Below are 17,099 nucleotides of genomic sequence, written 5' to 3' on the forward strand. Positions count from 1 at the left end.
GTGTCTTGACTTAGAAGCTGTAATGTAAACTTCTGCCTGATAGCTCTGTGGTCCTAAACTCTGATGTTAATGGGTTCACCATGACTACCATAAAATACTGGAAGCGTTATTTAAAATCTTGCATTCCAATTCTAAAAGCCATTCTGTATATGCTAGCCAACTTTTTTTCTGCCTGTGCACAAACCCTGATTTTGCATACTCTAGAGAAATGGTAAAAACCGGGTTGTTCTTGTGAGAAATGATCCAGAGAAACTGTTTATCGTGTACACGATGGAATCCAAGCTGAAAAAGCAACCCATCATGCAGAGTGTTTATAGAAATCTACCCTTAGCATAATGTGTATGAGGGAATGAAATGCGGAATCATGAAAGACCCTGTTGATTACACCAAGCAGATATTTAAAGGTGCTGCAGAACATCATTAGGCTGAAACCCTTTTGGGATGTGTCCAGGCTGATGGCAACCTGTGCTGAGATTCAATGGAAGGCTTACACCAAATCTTCAAGCCAGTTTCAAACCTGACTTGTCTTAGTTCTCAACTAAGGAACTTCAGGACTTGTAGCACCGTGTAGCAATTCCAAAGAATTCACAATATTTGCAACACAATGTAATTGCTAGGGTCCTTTGAAGCAAGGCGTTACAAAGAGGTTCACATTTGTAGTCATGCAGAAGAGTCTGCTAGTAAATTGACAGCATATGGGAAAGCAGATACAGTATCTATCCTTCCATTCTCTTAGATAATCACTATGTCTAGTAGCAAAGGGCTTTCTTCACCCTTGGAGCGGATAGTCAAATCCACACAATGAGGCCAGCCACAACTGTACCACAAGGTTGTACAAGCCCAGGGGGGATCCCCACATTTGCAGAAAAATCTCACTATGGTACAAAATACAAACTGGAGTGTGGCTCTCCTGAAAAAAAAAAAAGTTGCAAAAACCAAACTGTTGGAGTTTTGGTGAACTTGAAAACAACAGTGGCGAGTTGTGGCAGCCAGAAGGAGCAGGAGGCAAGCCCATGCTAGTGGGGAAGGGAGTAGTTGGGGCTAGTTGTGGAGAAAGGAGAAAGGAGATTTCTCCTCCCCCGCAAAATCCTTGTTGGTCCCCCTGTTGTTAATTTATAATTTCATGCTGTGTCTGATTGGATCCTAATGTATAGCATATGGGTGTCACTGTACTCATCTTCTCTTCAGTAACTTTTATGTGAAGATGAATATCACTGATTAAAACAGAACTTTCAAGAGAGCATATGATACAATATGATACTCGTGATGTGCTGTTCCCACACGATATCAGTTCTTTCACACAGTTTCTTTTGCTTATCACAGGGTGGCTTTTGCAATCACCCTTTTGCAAGATCTTTATGGTAGCTGGCTTCGTGAATGGATCTCATGTGTGCTGGAATTCCTTGACCCATCAAGTGCCCAGTATATCAGACTCATTTGCAGAAGTCACCACAAAATGGCATGTTACACTCTGCAGTGTCATGAAATTTCTTATACACAGCTGTCCTGGGAATATAGATATGTGTTAAGAAAGCATAGATAGCAGCTCTGTAATAGGAACAGCTTTTTAAAATCAATTTGTTAATTAATTAATCAAATTTGGATTGTTTATGGTCTCCCTTTCTCATTCCAACTTAAAATGCATTACACAATGTGAATCAATGCGATCAGTAGAAAGATTATTACATTGCTTATTAGATGTATCTTTCTACTGATTGCATTGATTCATATTGTGTAATCCATTTTAAGTCAGAATGAGAAAGGGAGACTATAAATAATCTAAATTTGATTAATTAATTAATTAATTGATGTTTAAAAGCTGTTTCTATTACAGAGCTGCTACATCTAGGAGACATTAAATAAGCAAGGACTACAAATTGTAGAAATTTGAAGTGGACCTGTCGTCTGAACGTAGCATAAGTATTAAATGTGATGTGTTAAACAATTCAGAACATGATATTACATCAGTAGAAACAAACAAAGTTGATTTTCCTGTGCCAATCTATTGTGATGTAGCCCTGTTTCCTTTAATAACTAAGCTATCTGGAAACAGCCACAGTTATTGTAAGAGAAGAACAGTACTGAATTCTACAAAAGTCACCAACAGTGCAATGGGGGGGGGTTTGAAAGTGCTCAGAGAACCGACAGTCCACAATGCCAGCAGATCTCTGATATATAGCAGTGCAACCCAAAGTTATGCCGTCGGAGTGACTTTGTACAGCATGGTAGGAGTTTGTCGACTCCCAAAGCCACCCCAGCCTGGGAACACCTCCCCCCAGCGCCAGTGCAGAACTATGCCTGAAAAATCTGTGAAAAAAAGCAACCCCCCCCCCCACCAGTCGCCATGCTCCAGGAACCGTGAGGACCACAGGAGACTGGCAGGTGGTGCAGTCCACACCCACTGGCCCCTGGCTGAACCTCCGCCTCCCACCAGACCAATGCTGTCTTTCAGCGACCAATATAAACCTGGCCCATGTTCACGGAGGCCAAGTTGCACAGTATGGGGCTACACTGGTTGGTTCTGTGTCTGTGTACCTTAGCATCTTGGACCATGGTGGGCACTCAAACACACATTCAGAGGATGGGCACACCATACAGGAGCACAACTCACTGATAGGGCAGAGCTGAGGGGGAATCAGCCAGAGTGCCATGGGAGTTGCCAGGTCCCTCTTCACCACAGGCGAGAGGTGGGCTGCACAGGTGCCCCATCTCATTTTGGGGGCTTCAGCAAATGTTCTCCACAGCGTTCGGTGCCCAGTGGCACCCCAAGGAGATCAAACAACCTGCAAGCTGCTGGAGGTGGCCCCTAATATCTTCCAGGTCCATCCATGCTTATTTATTTTTATTTATTTTTTAATTTATATCCCACTTTTCTTCCTAATTTGGGGACCCACAGTGGCTTTTCGCATGGTTCCCCAACCTCCTCTTAACTGTCACAACAACAACTATGTAAGGGTGGGTTAAGCTGAGAAACTGTGACGAGCCTAAGGTCTCCTGGTGGGTGTCATGGCTGAAAAGGGATTTGAACCTGGTTGTCCAGGGTCCTAATCTGACACTCTGACCAGAGTGCACCACACCAGCCCTTGGGGCAGGCTTGAGATGGCCACCGGGACAGGCTTTCAATGGCTTAGCATGGACCACTCCATGTTGCACATCAGCCACTGACCACATCTCTGTCCAGGTGCTGCTGCACAGTTGCTGCCTGGTCTATCTGGGCCTCCAGCTAGTGCTATCACGGGGCCACAAACAACGTGCCTGTGCGGGGGAAGGAAGGGAAAGTAGGTGACTGCCTCCCATGGAACCACTGGCCCTACCCCCAGCTTTCCACACCCTGACCAGGTGGGAAGTGCTTGGTTAGCTGGCCAGTGGGCATGGTGCAGAGACTGTCTACTTGTCAGCCCATAGCCTGCAGCCACCCAATCCCTCCTTGGCCAGCACTCCGATGGGGGCTAAGCAAAGGCTAGATAGCCATCTGACAGCAATGCTGATTCTGTGATCTTAGGCAGCTCATGAGAGGGAGGGCAGGAAGGGAGGAGTCAGTGCTCAGCTCTCTTGGCCCTTTCTTACATGCCCAGGGTCATGCCGATCACTACTTTGGGGTCAAGAAGCAATTTTCCTCCAGGACAGACTGGTCAGGGATCCTGGAGGGTTTTTCTTGGCATCTTCTGGGCATGGAGCAGGGGTCACTGGGGGTGTGTATGGGAGGTAGTTGTGAATTTCCTGCATTGTGCAGGGGGTTGGACTAGATGACTCTGGAGGTCCCTTCCAACTCTATGTTTCTATGATTTCTATTATTTCTAAGTGTGTAAGGCCCCAATTCAGATCAGTACCATGGAGTGGGGGGAAAGGGAGCTTTAGCCTTTCCCCTTTGCAAATTTCCCAACCTGAAAGCATCGGATGGGGTGCTATTTGCCCCTCTGGGGCTGCATATGTAGCCTATCAGTACATGAACCATCTTTTCATAACAAGGAATAGTTGCTAAATGGGGGCCCATGGGGAATGTGATTGAGGCCATTTATGCAAGGTCAATTTTAATGCTCGCTCAAAACTCCTTTTTTAAATGTGACCTTTAAAATGCCTATTTAGGGTCCCGATGCAAAAGGAGAAATTCCACACACACCTACTTGCCTGCTCCTTCGCTCCTTCATTTGCATAGCCATTAGCAATGGTCGTTTGCATAGCTAAGCCTCGTTTGTGATTTTTCATGGTTCCTTCAGTAAATGCTTCGGTGCAGGGGCGGAGCAAATACAAAAGGTCGCATTAAAGGAGTTCTTAAGAAATGCGAAGCCGGTATGTGCCAGCTTCGCAGTCACTTCCGGAATGATGGTTCAGTGTGCAAAACTCAAAAAAAGCTGCGGAGCACTTCAGCCTGGAACGCGCTGCTAATTACCAAGCATAAACGGCCTGAGTCAAAATGCAGCAGGAGGGAAGCAGTCCAAATCCATCACGGGGCTTTAAGGACATCAAAGCCATCTGGTTTAGCATCAGGTTTTCAGCACCTAGGGAATGGGTGTGGGCAAAGTGAACTGTAATCGGAGACATCGTGCAGTTAATGCTTTAGTGGCAAGTTGTGTTCTGCGAAAAAGACGAAGAGAATTAACCTCTCTTATGATCCCCTGGTGGCAGGGCTTCTGCTGGAAACAGCATTCAGTTTGAGCTGGACTCAGTCCTCTGAAAACATTAGTTTTCAGCCAGGCTCACCCCTGAAATATGGACAAGGATGTTAAAAAAGAGTGTGTATTGGAGCATATGAAGAGTGTCTTTCTGAAGAACTAAACAAAGACAGGCTTTGGACATTTAGTTTGGAGGACAAAAGGCACAATTTTCAGGAAGGCTTGAACTCTGTTTCCTGTCTTGTTAGGAATATAGTGTCACTAGGAAATATGGTATCTCTGGAAATAAAAGGCCCCTGGTGTCCATTTCAGTGCTTCTCAGTGATAAACACAGAGAAAGAAGAGTTTGGCTGTTTGGTATACAGGCTAGGAGCAGATTTATATGACCCAAAGTCAGTCTTGGTCATTGGTAGTGCCAGAGGATTTCCTGATTGCTTCATGGTGATTTTCAGTCTATGACTGTGCAGTGAGGTTAGCGGGAAAAGGCTGATCATTACCTCATTATGTCCTGAAATGATACTCTGATCTGAGGATGAAGCAACCCAGGCCTTTCCAGATGATTTATAAAGTGGATTTTCCCTTAGTGTGACACTCACGTTAGTCACACACAGTCTGGGAGCATCAACACAATATCCCTTCTCATAACATATATGTGTAGTCTTCCTGCAAAGCAGTTATACTTATTGGGTCAGATAAGCATGATGTACTTATATGGTCACTCTGGCAAATATGCAGACTTCAGAGAATGAAACCTCTGTAAGAATGCCCCACCCCTCTGCCACTGAATCTGCCTGTTTCCTCTTCCTCTATTGTTTGGACAGGCAGGAGAGATACCGTCTGAAGGCAGGGAGGGAAAGGTAATAAACTGTTTGGGGAATCTGCAACCTTTTATCTGAGAGAAAACCCCATCCTTGTCCCTTCCTCTTAGGTACTGCATTACAGAAATAGGATTAATTCTCTGATGTAGGGGGGAAAGCACTGCCTTTTAATTTCAATAGCTATTACGCCAATCCCTATGCTTCGTTCAGAGGAAGGAAAAGGACTAGGAAAAGGACTAGGCCACCAAACAGGCAACAGGTCCCAAATGAGTGTGGGCATACTGGCCAGTGCAAGAGACTGCACAGTTAATAATCGGAAACACAACTAATGATTAATATCACTGGGGAAAGCAAGGACATATTGTTCAGGATGTGTGTGTGTCTCTCTCTGTGTGTGGGGGGGATGACAATGTAATTCTAATGAGAGTTACCCCAATTAACTGCTTGCTAACAGTTAGCTTTTTGCCAAGTTGGCCACAAGAATGGGCTGCTACTAAATCAGAGGTCGCCGAAGCAAAGAGTGTGGATGAAGGGTGCTGAGGGATAGATAGGAAGGAAGTGGTGATCCAAGGAAAGAAAAGTGGGCAGAACAGGCTGGGGAAGGAAGCAGGGGCTAGCCCTCTCCCCTACCTATAAAGCCATAGCCGTTTTGATGGCCACATTCTCACTATTTTGTGGGCAGCTTTCTACAGCATTCACAAAATGGCCTGAGGTTACTATAGGGAGGGGGCCTTTTTGATTGTCTTTTAATTTGTCTTTTTTTAAATTGAAAGATTTGAAAAATAAAAGAACTGAAGAAAAACTTCAAGCTATGGGGGGGGGAGACAAAAAAGAAGTTGTGTCATTCATTACAACTATTCATATTCCTGATAATGAAACACACACACACCAAACCATTCTTATGAAACTTTAAAAAAAAATTATGGGCTCTCTGCCAGAATAAAAAGGTAGCAATTTTATAGTAAGAGGAATTCTAAGAATCTTTCTTTCCTTCTTTGCTCCTATTACCCATAGGTCTAGAGCAGTTATTTCTTAGAGGAAAATATGATGGAGAGATATTTGGCCACGGCCAGTGTTATATTTGGATCTCTATCCATCAGCAAAAAGGGGACTATATGCTAAGAATCTGTTCTGTGGATCACAGTCAAGTTGTACTCTGGGGGAGCATAGAGGGGGGAAAGGTGGGGGGGGGAGAGGTGGAGGACGAGAAGCTTGCGAGGGGGGGGCAAACTGGCGGGGAGCACATCTCAGGTTTTCTTGGGGGGGGGAATGCATAATGATATTTATTGGTACAGTCAATCAGTCTAGTAAAAGCTATACAACAGCAAACCTCGCCTGAACAATATAAAAAAGCGTTAAAAATGAGACATATTTATATAAATTGTAAGAACACTTTACATAAAAGTGGATGGAGTAGGAAAAAAGTGCAATAAGTGCCAATAACGTCATTCTAGCAGAAGTCTATGAAGCTTCATAGAGACAGCGCAAAACTTGGCAACCGGAGTTGTAGCGCGGGGGAGGGGTGGGTTCTTGCCGCTTAACAGTTTCACGACCCTATCCGCTGAGTCTCGGCCTGGGAATCTTAAGGGCGAAAACGCGCGGGCGCTGGAGCCTCCTTTCTTCCCTGTTCCAGCCAGGATTCAGCCAGGATCGAACGCACGGACGTGCGTTCGATCCTGGCTGAATCCTGGCTGGAACAGGGAAGAACGTCCGTGCGTTCGATCCTGGCTGGATCCTGGCTGGAACAGGGAAGAAAGGAGGCTCCAGCGCCCGCGCGTTTTCGCCCTTACCAACAACGGAGAAATCATTTCAGCACGAGCATTTTCTTTTTCTTTTTTAAATATTTTTTTATTCTCTTCATTTAATATATCAACAACAACAATATAATAGTAATAATAATAAAAAAATACAAACAAGCGATCTCTCTGATTTAACAATAAAACGACTTCCCCCCTCTCCCTCTTCCATCTAAAAATAAATTGTATAGACTTTTACTAACGGTGCTAATCCCAACGTTATTTTTAATTAACCTGTTCTTATCCTAGCCAACATTATTAATTCGATGCCTAATATAAAATAAATTATAAAAATTAAATAAATAAAAATATAAAAATTAATACGAAGTAGAATTAAGGGATTCGATCAAAGAGTCTCCTTTAAATGGTCCCGTCAGCACGAGCATTTTCAAGACGAGGGCGGAGCAGTGAAATGTGTCCCGTGGTATCAACTTGCCCGGGGGGGGGGGCAGGGGGAGGAATGCAAACTCCGGAGAGCTCCCAGGCAAAAGCAAAAGCCGCTCCTTGCAAGGACGAGGCCAGCGCGCCCGGCAGCGGGCCGAGAAACCCACCCGCTCTTAGGACCCGGGAAGCTCCCGGGCTCTTGCCCTCGCATCGAGGAGCGGCCGGGGCGGGGCCGAGCGCTCCAGATGTTGGGCCACGCCTTGCCCTCGCCGCGGATTCGCTGGCTCCTGGAGGGGGCGTGTCTGCCCGGCTTCGCGCCTGGCGCTCGAGGACGGGATGCGGGGCAGAGGAGGGAAGGGGGAAAGACCGGAGGGCTTGTTGCTTGTGGTTGAGCAAAGTTGTTTTACAGGCGGGGGGGACCGAGGGGAAAGGGTTCGTCCCCCCCTTGCCAAGGATTTCCATCGGGGCAGAGGTCAAGGCAGGGCGACTCGGAAGGGAGGGGAGGCCCCGCGGCGATGGGGCTCCGCTTTGGCGCTGCCTTCGGCAGAAGGGCCAGTGGAAAGATCATCTTCCTTGGCCGGAGCTGCAGACCCTCCGCCGGCCAATAGGAGAAGCGCGGGAGAGAGAGAGAGAATTTCCCTTAGTGGGACCTTTCTGAAATTCTGGTATCAATAAGATCGCGCAGAGAGTCCCCCCCCCCTTGTGTGGCTTCCCCTTCAACCGACTGGAAGAGCTCTCCTCCCTCATTGGCTTGCAACCTCCCTGGGTTGCAACCTCCCCATTGCTTTTTGCCCCGGCATCGTCGCTTTGCCAAGCAAAACTCCCCTTTGCAAAACAAAGCTCCGCTTTGCCAAGCAAAACTCCCCTTTGGGGGGGGGGGCAAAGCGCGGGAGGCTGTGCTGCAGGAGATGCCCGGACGCTAGAGGCGCCTCTTCAATGCCGGCGGGCTCGGTCCGGCATGGCGGTGTATGCCCTCACCGGCTTTTCCCTGGTCAGCCTCCTCAGCTTTGGCTACCTATCCTGGGACTGGATGAAGCCCAGCTTGGTGGCGGATGTCTGGGCGGATTCCCTGGGGAAGCCTGGCCCCCCGGCTCCTGCCAGGCCGCCCCACCTCATCTTCATTCTGACCGACGACCAGGGCTATCATGATGTGGGGTACCACGGCTCCGAAATCCAGACCCCGACGCTGGACAGGCTGGCGGCTGAAGGGGTGAAACTGGAGAACTATTACATCCAGCCCATCTGCACTCCTTCCAGGAGCCAGCTTATTACAGGAAGGTAAGGCCAAGGGTTACACTGGCCAGCCTGGAGGAAAATGCCACTGCTCTCTTCTTCATATTATAGGCCATTTACGCCTGGGAGGTTTTGCCTTGGATTTGCCACTCTCTAGATGCACATTTTCCCCATCTCAGTTCTCAAAACTCTGCATGGAATATGCAAAACTCTTTGAGAATATGGATGGGGAAAGTATGCCTCTAAAGAGTGGCAAATCCAAGGCAAAAACCTCCCATGCATAAATGGCCATTGAATGGGACAGTTTTACAAGGAGGAGGTTTCTCATGGTAACCTCCGTCCTGCCTTTCTCATTCAAAACTGGCAAATGTTATGGCCCCAGTCCAAGAGGTAAGATAAGGTTATCAAAAACACAAGCCAGGATTATATGTTGTTAATATGTATGTCAACAATATACATATGTATGAGGGTTTTTTAAAAATAAAACTTTGTTATCTCGGTAGAATTTTTAAAAGGAGGGAAAGAACTTTTAATAGGTCAGTTAATAGCTACCCTTAACAGTATTTCTTCACACTCACACGTGCAAAGACGACTCATATCTTAATCATTTGATTTTTGTATTGTGGGTGCTAAAGTTGGATGTTGTTGGTACAGTTCTTGCACGAATAGGAATCTTAGCTCGGTAAAATAAATCAGCACTCACACACAAATACGTGATGAATATTTTAAAAAACAACAGTGTTGGCAGACAGAGCATGTGGTTCAATGGGCGGAGTATTAAGGTGAGTTGTGGCATCATCTTTCAGTTCAGCCATGAGTTCACTGGGTGGCCTTAAACCATAATACCTTGGCTTGAGTTCTCAACTTGTAAAGTAAAACTTCCCTGCTATGCAGGGATGAATTAAATGTGCATGTTAAAACTCTTCACCCACTAAAAGTGTTGTAGAACAGCAGTAGGCTTTCTTTGTGGTCCAGCGTGGACTTGTGAGAATGTTGGGGAAGGATTAGGGTCAGGGAGAGTCAGGTTCGAATCTTCACCCTGCCATGGATGCTCACTGGGTGACCTTGGGCCAGTCACACACACTCAACCTGACCTACGTCCCAGGGTGTGTGTAATAATCCTTGGCCAGACACAGTGGGAGCAAGCTGAGCCCCAGCACTGCCGGTGTCTTAAGGGCTTGAATCACTCCCTTGGGTGAAGAACTGGCCCTCCAGGTAGAGCAAAATGGTCTGGCCTGCTGTTGTTCAGCACACATCTTGGGGGCCACCTATCCCTGCTGGAGAAAGATGTGGTTAGGAGCAGCAGCAGGTTGGAAGAGGGGTCATGGTGTCTAGAGCTGACAGAAAAGTAAGGAGGAGTTGTGTACAAGACTACCCCATGCTCTTTCTCGCCCTTTAATTATGCCCCAATCAGCTCATGGGCCTTTTTTCTTTCTCAGTAGGAACCCCACTTTTCTAAAGTACTTGCAGACAGGATGCTGCTGTCTATTATCGCAATAGATACTGATCTAGATAGAATTCTGAAAGGAATGTGTGTTGCCATTCATCAGTCGCCTGTAAAACACAATTGGAGACAGCTGTACCCTAAGGACAAACATGTAAGAGACAATGCTGCTATGTGGGGATGATAATCCTGTCTTTCCTTTTTGGGGACATAAAGTCCTACAAGAGCCCCGTGGCACAGAGTGGTAATTTGCAGTACTGTAAAAAACTCTGCTCACAACCTGAGTTTGAGCCCGGCAGAAGTAGGTTTTAGATAGCCGGTTGACTCAGGGGGTTACCGCACTTTGTATTCCCAGCGACGTATTAAGAGTTTGAAAATTTATAAAAAAATCACTTTAAAAGGGTTTTTGGATACCACGGCTTATAAATGGTTGGAAGACGTCTTCACAGCTAAAGGGGCCAAACAAAGTGCGAACAGTATTTTTTATAACGTTTTCAAACTCTTAATACATCGGTGGGAATACATAGAAAGTGCTAACAGCATTTTTTATAACATTTTCAAACTCTTAATACATCACTGGGAATACAAGTGTGGTAACCCCCTCAGCCTTCCATCCTTTTGAGGTTGGTAAAATGAGTACCCACCTTGCTGGGGGTAAAGTGTAGATGACTGGGGAAGGCAATGGCCAACCATCCAGTAAACACAGTCTGCCTAGTAAACATCGGGATGTGACATCACCCCATGGGTCAGGAATGACCCAGGGCTTGCACAGGGGACTACCTTTGCCTTTAAAGTCCTACAGAAGTTGATCAGTAAACATTGTTATGGTTGGGTTTGCAAATCTGTCCATAATGATTCGTGAGGACGTGTTGAGCTCCTTCTCTTCCCACGCAGAATGGAAGCACACTCAAGTAGTGGACATGTTGGCTCTACTGATTGCCCAAGGGGGAGAAGAGCTGTCTTTTGACATCTGAAAAGGCTATGAAAAGGATTATAGCACCCAAACGGACAAAAAGCCACAGAGGACAGGGGATAGTCGCAAGGAAGAAATTGGGCAAGGTTGCCCATCCTTCTTGCACTAGTGGAAAAGTTGGGGAAATCCAGCCAATTACAACTAACTGTCAGTTTCAGAAGTTTTAGAACTGCAGTCACACAATTTAGGTGTGAAATAATGGCACTCCACTGTAGGTGGAACAGAAGTGTGTGTGTGAAATTCAAGTTCAGAACTCCCAAACATTGAATGTGAACATATGAATACAACTAAGGTTTTTCTTTCAGTGTTGCCATATTGAATGGTACGAAAAAATACTTAATCTACCAGAGAATAACAAGCAAGCAATATTACCATAATATCATGTTTATGCTATACATTAAGATGGGGCTCTATATTCCGCAAACAAATTGCATAAAAACAGTATGTTGCTTTGGACATCTAGATGAAGGAGACACCATCTGAGTATTCTTCCAAATAGTCTACACCCTCTTCTAAAGCCACTGGTGTATTTATGTTGCAAAACACAGAACGCAGTCCAATTCTAAAGCTTTCTAAAGCGCAAAATAAAACATTCAGCACAGGAGCTCTATACCATCCCAATGACTCAAATCATGTTGGTATGGCAGATCTGCAGAGGATTTATTCCATGGGCACAAATGTTTAAATTGTAATAACACTCCTCCCACTTAAACCCGTGGAAGCCCTGTTCACATGTTATAGTGAACGTACATATATTTTGCCTGTATGTGCATATATCTGTTTGTAAGGAAGAACCAAACACACGTTCCCTTTACAAACGAAACTGGGGAACAGCACCCGGATAAATGTGGAGTTAGTATCACATGTTCAGCTGTACATGCATTGACTGTGAAATGAGAATTACTCAGTGCACATACAAAGAACAATCAGGTGTACACGGTGCACAAATTGTCTAAGTGTTCATTGTAACTTGTGAACAGGGCTACAGGTAACATGCAAAGAATGGCACCTTGAACATTAGCCAATTTATTCTGGCATAAGCTTTGATGAACTAAATCTCACTTCCTGTAATTTATAAAATGTGCTGTAGTCATCATAGGCTTATTCCACAATAAATGAGTTAAATTACTGCAAGACTTTGCTAATTTTGCTTCCACAGACACAGCTCCTCCAGAATGGATAAAGTGGCAGATTTCAGTGGGAAGATAAGACAATTAAGGGTTGTGCAATCTAGCCCTATGTTGGAAACAGGCAATGTTCTAACAAGTCATTTCTACTTCGCTGGCTTTCTAGAAGAGAGCGATCTACTTACTCTGAATGGGGTAAAGTTGTCTTTTGTAGATCATGTAAAGAATTTGGGGTGCTTTTGGAAACCAGGTGTTGACATTGCTAAAAGTGCCTTTTATTGATTATTTCTGGTTCAATATCTGTTCCTGCTTGTAGACTCAACCTACTTAGCCACATTGATCCGGGCTACTGTAAATTGTAGGTTCTATTACTGAGACATGCATTACATGGGCCTGATCTTGAAATCAACCCATAAACTTCAATTAGTGCAATTATGGCTGCTGGTTTGATGACCAGGCAAACCATTATGAGCATATTAACACCTGTGCTGAAACAACTTCATTGGTTATCTGTTTGTTTCCCAGCTCAATTTAGGGTGCTGGTTCTTAACTTTAAAGCCTTCCTGATTTGGTTATTTAGTAGTATTACTGTTCTGGATAGATGGTGGAGCAATTCAAAATATATAATTGGTGTCACACTTGAGTACAATATAAATTATTGCATAGAAAATAGTTAATGAATTTGGGTGTGGAAGTAGAGTTACGATATATCTTTAAGGGTATCTTTCTTCACACAACAAATAAATTGTGGAACTGCCTGCCCCAGGATGTGGTGATGGCTGCCAACTTGGAAGGCTTTAAGAGGGGAGTGGACATGTTCATGGAGGATAGAGCTATCTATGGCTATGAGTCAAAATGAATACTAGTCATGATGCATAACTATTCTCTACAAATATCAGAGGAGCATGCCCATTATGTTAGGTGCTGTGGAACACAGGCAGGATGCTGCTGCAGTTGTCTTGTTTGTGGGCTTCCTAGAGGCACCTGGTTGGCCACTGTGTGTGCACAGACTGCTGGACTCAATGGGCCTTGGTCTGATCCAGCAGGGCTTTTCTTATCTTCTTAAGGGTGACTTCGCTGAATTACTGTTCCAACAGAAGCCACCTGTTGATGGCTGCTCTACAGTGAACCTCTTTGGATGTAGCACAAAAAGAAAAAAAATTGACAGCCAGTTTGCAGTAGTCGGTAAGAGGCACAAGCTTCTGATTTCCTCAGCCTTGCTAGCAGTGTTCACTGGTTCACTCTGCTTTACTGCCAGCAGCCACTGAGACTGTAAGGGTGCCATCCTGCCTGACCTGCTATCTTATCTAAGCCTGTCAGCAGGCTGACATTGATTTTTCCCATCTAATACCCTGAAAATATGGCTAATTACATCATTACAAACCCTTATACAATATAGAACTGTAAAAATGGTGCTTTCCACATGGGAACATTTCGGAGTTTTCTCATTGCCACTGTGGATGCCAATACAGTGGAGTACTAACGGGGCTTCCATGATGCACGTTTCCTTACATTTTCCATGCCTCAGTTCCCGGGCAATGGCTATCCCCCCATGCCACTTGAGTGTTTCCAGGGTTGTTGTTTTAACAAAAAAAAATCAGCAATAGAGTATCAGATTTTTATATCAATCTTTGTATCAGGTTTCCTGCATTCCCAGTTTTCATTTTTTTAAAGTAAATCCTTAGTCTCTTCTGCTGCAGAGATGTGCCTTTCCCCTGACATCTCCACAACAAATGGGGCTAGAAACTTACTTTTGTTTTTTAAAGGAAAGTGGGAATTCAGAGAACCCGATACATAGACTGTTACAAGGTTATAGTGATATAACAGTATTCAATTGCTGGTTTTTTTTAAAAGCCCCTCTGGTGGGTGGGTTGGAGGGGGGAGAAATGGCTGTCATGTGGACAGGACCAGGAAAATCCAAACTTTCTTACCAACATGTCAGTCAGCTAGGCTTTTCTGTGATCTTTCCCAAAACGTCTCAGAAAACTAGGGAAACTCCAGGAGGTAAATAAATGCACCAGCAAGCAGTGAGGAAGCAGGATGCTTCTCCCGCCCCAGGGGGAGGGCTTCTCAACCTGCGGCAAATAACCCATGTGGAAGAGGTCAATATGACATGATCTTGGGAGACTTATTTTGCATCTGGACCCAAAGTGCACTTTGGGGAGGGAGTGGGAAGATGTTCTTTATGTCTAGTACAGTTTTATCCCACACTTCCTCCAACAAGCTCAAGTTGGCATGCATGATTCTTCACTCCTCCATTTTATCCCCACATCAGCCCTGAGAAGGAAGGTTCAGCTGAGAGAGTTACTGGTCCTAAGTCACCAAGTTTCACAGCAGACCCATTTGGATCCAGATCTAGCAGATCCTAATCTGACTCTGTAACTGCAGCACCATACTCATTGCCAGAGAGGAAGTTGGACTTGCATTGAAGAAACAAATAGTATGTATAAAGAAGGCTCATATATTTTCCAACAAAGGCATCGGCCCGTCAAATCTTGCCGCTGTCTGCTTATGACTTTGTTACTGTTAGCTACAGGGCATTTTCCCTGGCTGAGGGTGAAAACAGAAGGAGGAGATTGCCAGGAGGAGAGAGTTAGCATGGTAGGGCTATACTTCACAAGCCGGTATGCTCCTCTGACAGTTCTGTTGTGAAGGCAGGCTCAAGGCACAGTTGGAAAATCTGCTTCTGTGAGCACTCTCTTTATTCTGTGTCCAGCCTGAGAATCCTGAATTGTGTGATCTTAGGTAATGCTCAGCCGTACAATTTATTCCTTGGACGTGGAAGTAGAGCTTTGGTGGGGAACTGAGGCATTGTGATTAACTGTTGTCTCTGCTTCCCTTTCCCCTTTTGTTAGGTACCAAATCCACACGGGTCTTCAGCACTCCATTATCCGTCCCCGGCAGCCAAACTGCTTGCCCTTGGACCATGTCACTCTTCCCCAGAAGCTTCAGGAAGCTGGCTATTCCACACACATGGTAGGCAAGTGGCACTTGGGGTTCTACAGAAAAGAATGTCTGCCTACTCGCAGGGGCTTTGATACCTTCCTGGGCTCCCTGACAGGAAACGTGGATTACTACACCTATGACAATTGTGACGGGCCTGGTGTATGTGGCTATGACCTTCACGATGGTGAAAATGTGGCCTGGGAACAGAGCGGGAAATATTCCACCTTCCTCTATGCTCAGCGAGTCAGCAAAATCCTGGCTACCCATAACCCCAAGGAGCCCATTTTCATCTACGTAGCCTTCCAAGCAGTGCATACGCCATTGCAGTCCCCTAAGGAATATATCTACCGCTATCGGTCAATGGGTAACGTTGCCCGACGCAAATATGCTGCGATGGTCACGTGCATGGATGAAGCTGTGAAGAACATCACCTGGGCCCTCAAGAAGTATGGTTACTATGACAACAGTGTGATTGTGTTTTCCACCGATAATGGTGGGCAGACATTCTCTGGGGGAAGCAACTGGCCTCTGCGAGGCCGCAAGGGGACCTATTGGGAAGGAGGAGTCCGTGGCATTGGGTTTGTCCACAGCCCTCTGATTAAGCGTAAACGGCGAACCAGCAGGGCCCTAATCCACATAACAGACTGGTACCCAACATTAGTGAACTTGGCCGGGGGCAACCTCACTCAAACAGAGCGCTTGGACGGGTATAATGTGTGGCCAGCTATTAGCGAGGGCAAAGAGTGTCCACGTACTGAAATCCTGCATAATATCGATCCCCTTTATAACCATGCCAAGTATGGCTCTTTAGAGAACGGTTTTGGCATATGGAATACTGCAGTACAGGCCTCTATACGGAGAGGGGATTGGAAACTCCTGACTGGAGACCCTGGTTACAGTGACTGGATCCCACCACAGACTTTGACCAATTTCCCAGGGAGTTGGTGGAACCTGGAGCGGCTAACGGATGGTATGCGCAAATCAGTCTGGCTTTTCAATATCACTGCCGATCCCTACGAGCGCTATGACCTCTCGGACCAGAGACCGGATGTAGTGAGGGCTCTCCTTGCCCGGCTCATTCATTACAACCAGACTGCCATTCCGGTGAGATATCCAGCGGAGAATCCTCGTGCCCACCCGGACTTCAATGGTGGCGCCTGGGGTCCCTGGGCTACTGAGGAAGAAGAAGAGTGGGTGGGAGGACATGGACGGCTGAAAAATAAAAACAGGAAGAAGAAGTGCAAGATCTGCAAACTGCACTCCTTTTTCCGGAAGCTGAACACCAGGCTGATGTCGAACCGTATTTGATGAGGGAGTTCCAAGGGCAGAAGACGCAACCTCTAAGGGGTGCAGTTTCAGCAATGTGAATTGGGGGAAGAGGCAATGATGGAAATAAAGTCAGTAGGAACACCTCATTTTCCCCTGCACCTATGTGATAGGTGGTGGAGATAAACATAAGCGGGGAGGGTCTTTTTCACAACATTTTGACCCACGATTATCAAGAGATGTCACAAACTATGCACACATCTGCACAGTGGTGAAAAGTTAAAGTGAAAATGTCTTATGCGGGCTATCTAGGGACCAGTGGAAACCTGGTCCTGAGACATAACCAAAGATCAACCCTACCTGAAGGTGTCCCAATATGTCTGCTTTGGAAGAGGATCTTGGCTGTGTTGGCCGCATGAAATGTTGATCACAAATATTCTGTATTACGTAATGCTCTTGTTCTGGGAAAGGATCTGTGGGTTCTTCCCTCCCCTAAGGT

General features: G+C 45.7%; 1 protein-coding gene across 1 annotated transcript; it reads left to right on the forward strand.

Moving 5' to 3' along the window:
- Positions 1-8,552: 8,552 nt before the first annotated feature.
- On the forward strand, positions 8,553-16,642 carry ARSI (arylsulfatase family member I). The gene is made up of 2 exons (XM_056860774.1): positions 8,553-8,889; positions 15,244-16,642. Exons 1-2 carry the CDS (start codon positions 8,570-8,572, stop codon positions 16,640-16,642), a joined length of 1,719 nt encoding a protein of 572 aa, XP_056716752.1. The 5' UTR covers positions 8,553-8,569.
- Positions 16,643-17,099: the final 457 nt, after the last annotated feature.

This window comes from Euleptes europaea, chromosome 1 (assembly GCF_029931775.1).
Source record: "Euleptes europaea isolate rEulEur1 chromosome 1, rEulEur1.hap1, whole genome shotgun sequence".
Classification (NCBI taxonomy): domain Eukaryota; kingdom Metazoa; phylum Chordata; class Lepidosauria; order Squamata; family Sphaerodactylidae; genus Euleptes; species Euleptes europaea.

Excerpts from the sequence above, each read along its gene's own strand:
- ARSI (XM_056860774.1), top strand. The coding sequence starts at position 8,570 with ATGGCGGTGTATGCCCTCACCGGCTTTTCCCTGGTCAGCCTCCTCAGC. Across the intron at positions 8,890-15,243 it reads AGCCAGCTTATTACAGGAAG|GTACCAAATCCACACGGGTC; the intron begins GTAAGGCCAAGG and ends CCCTTTTGTTAG.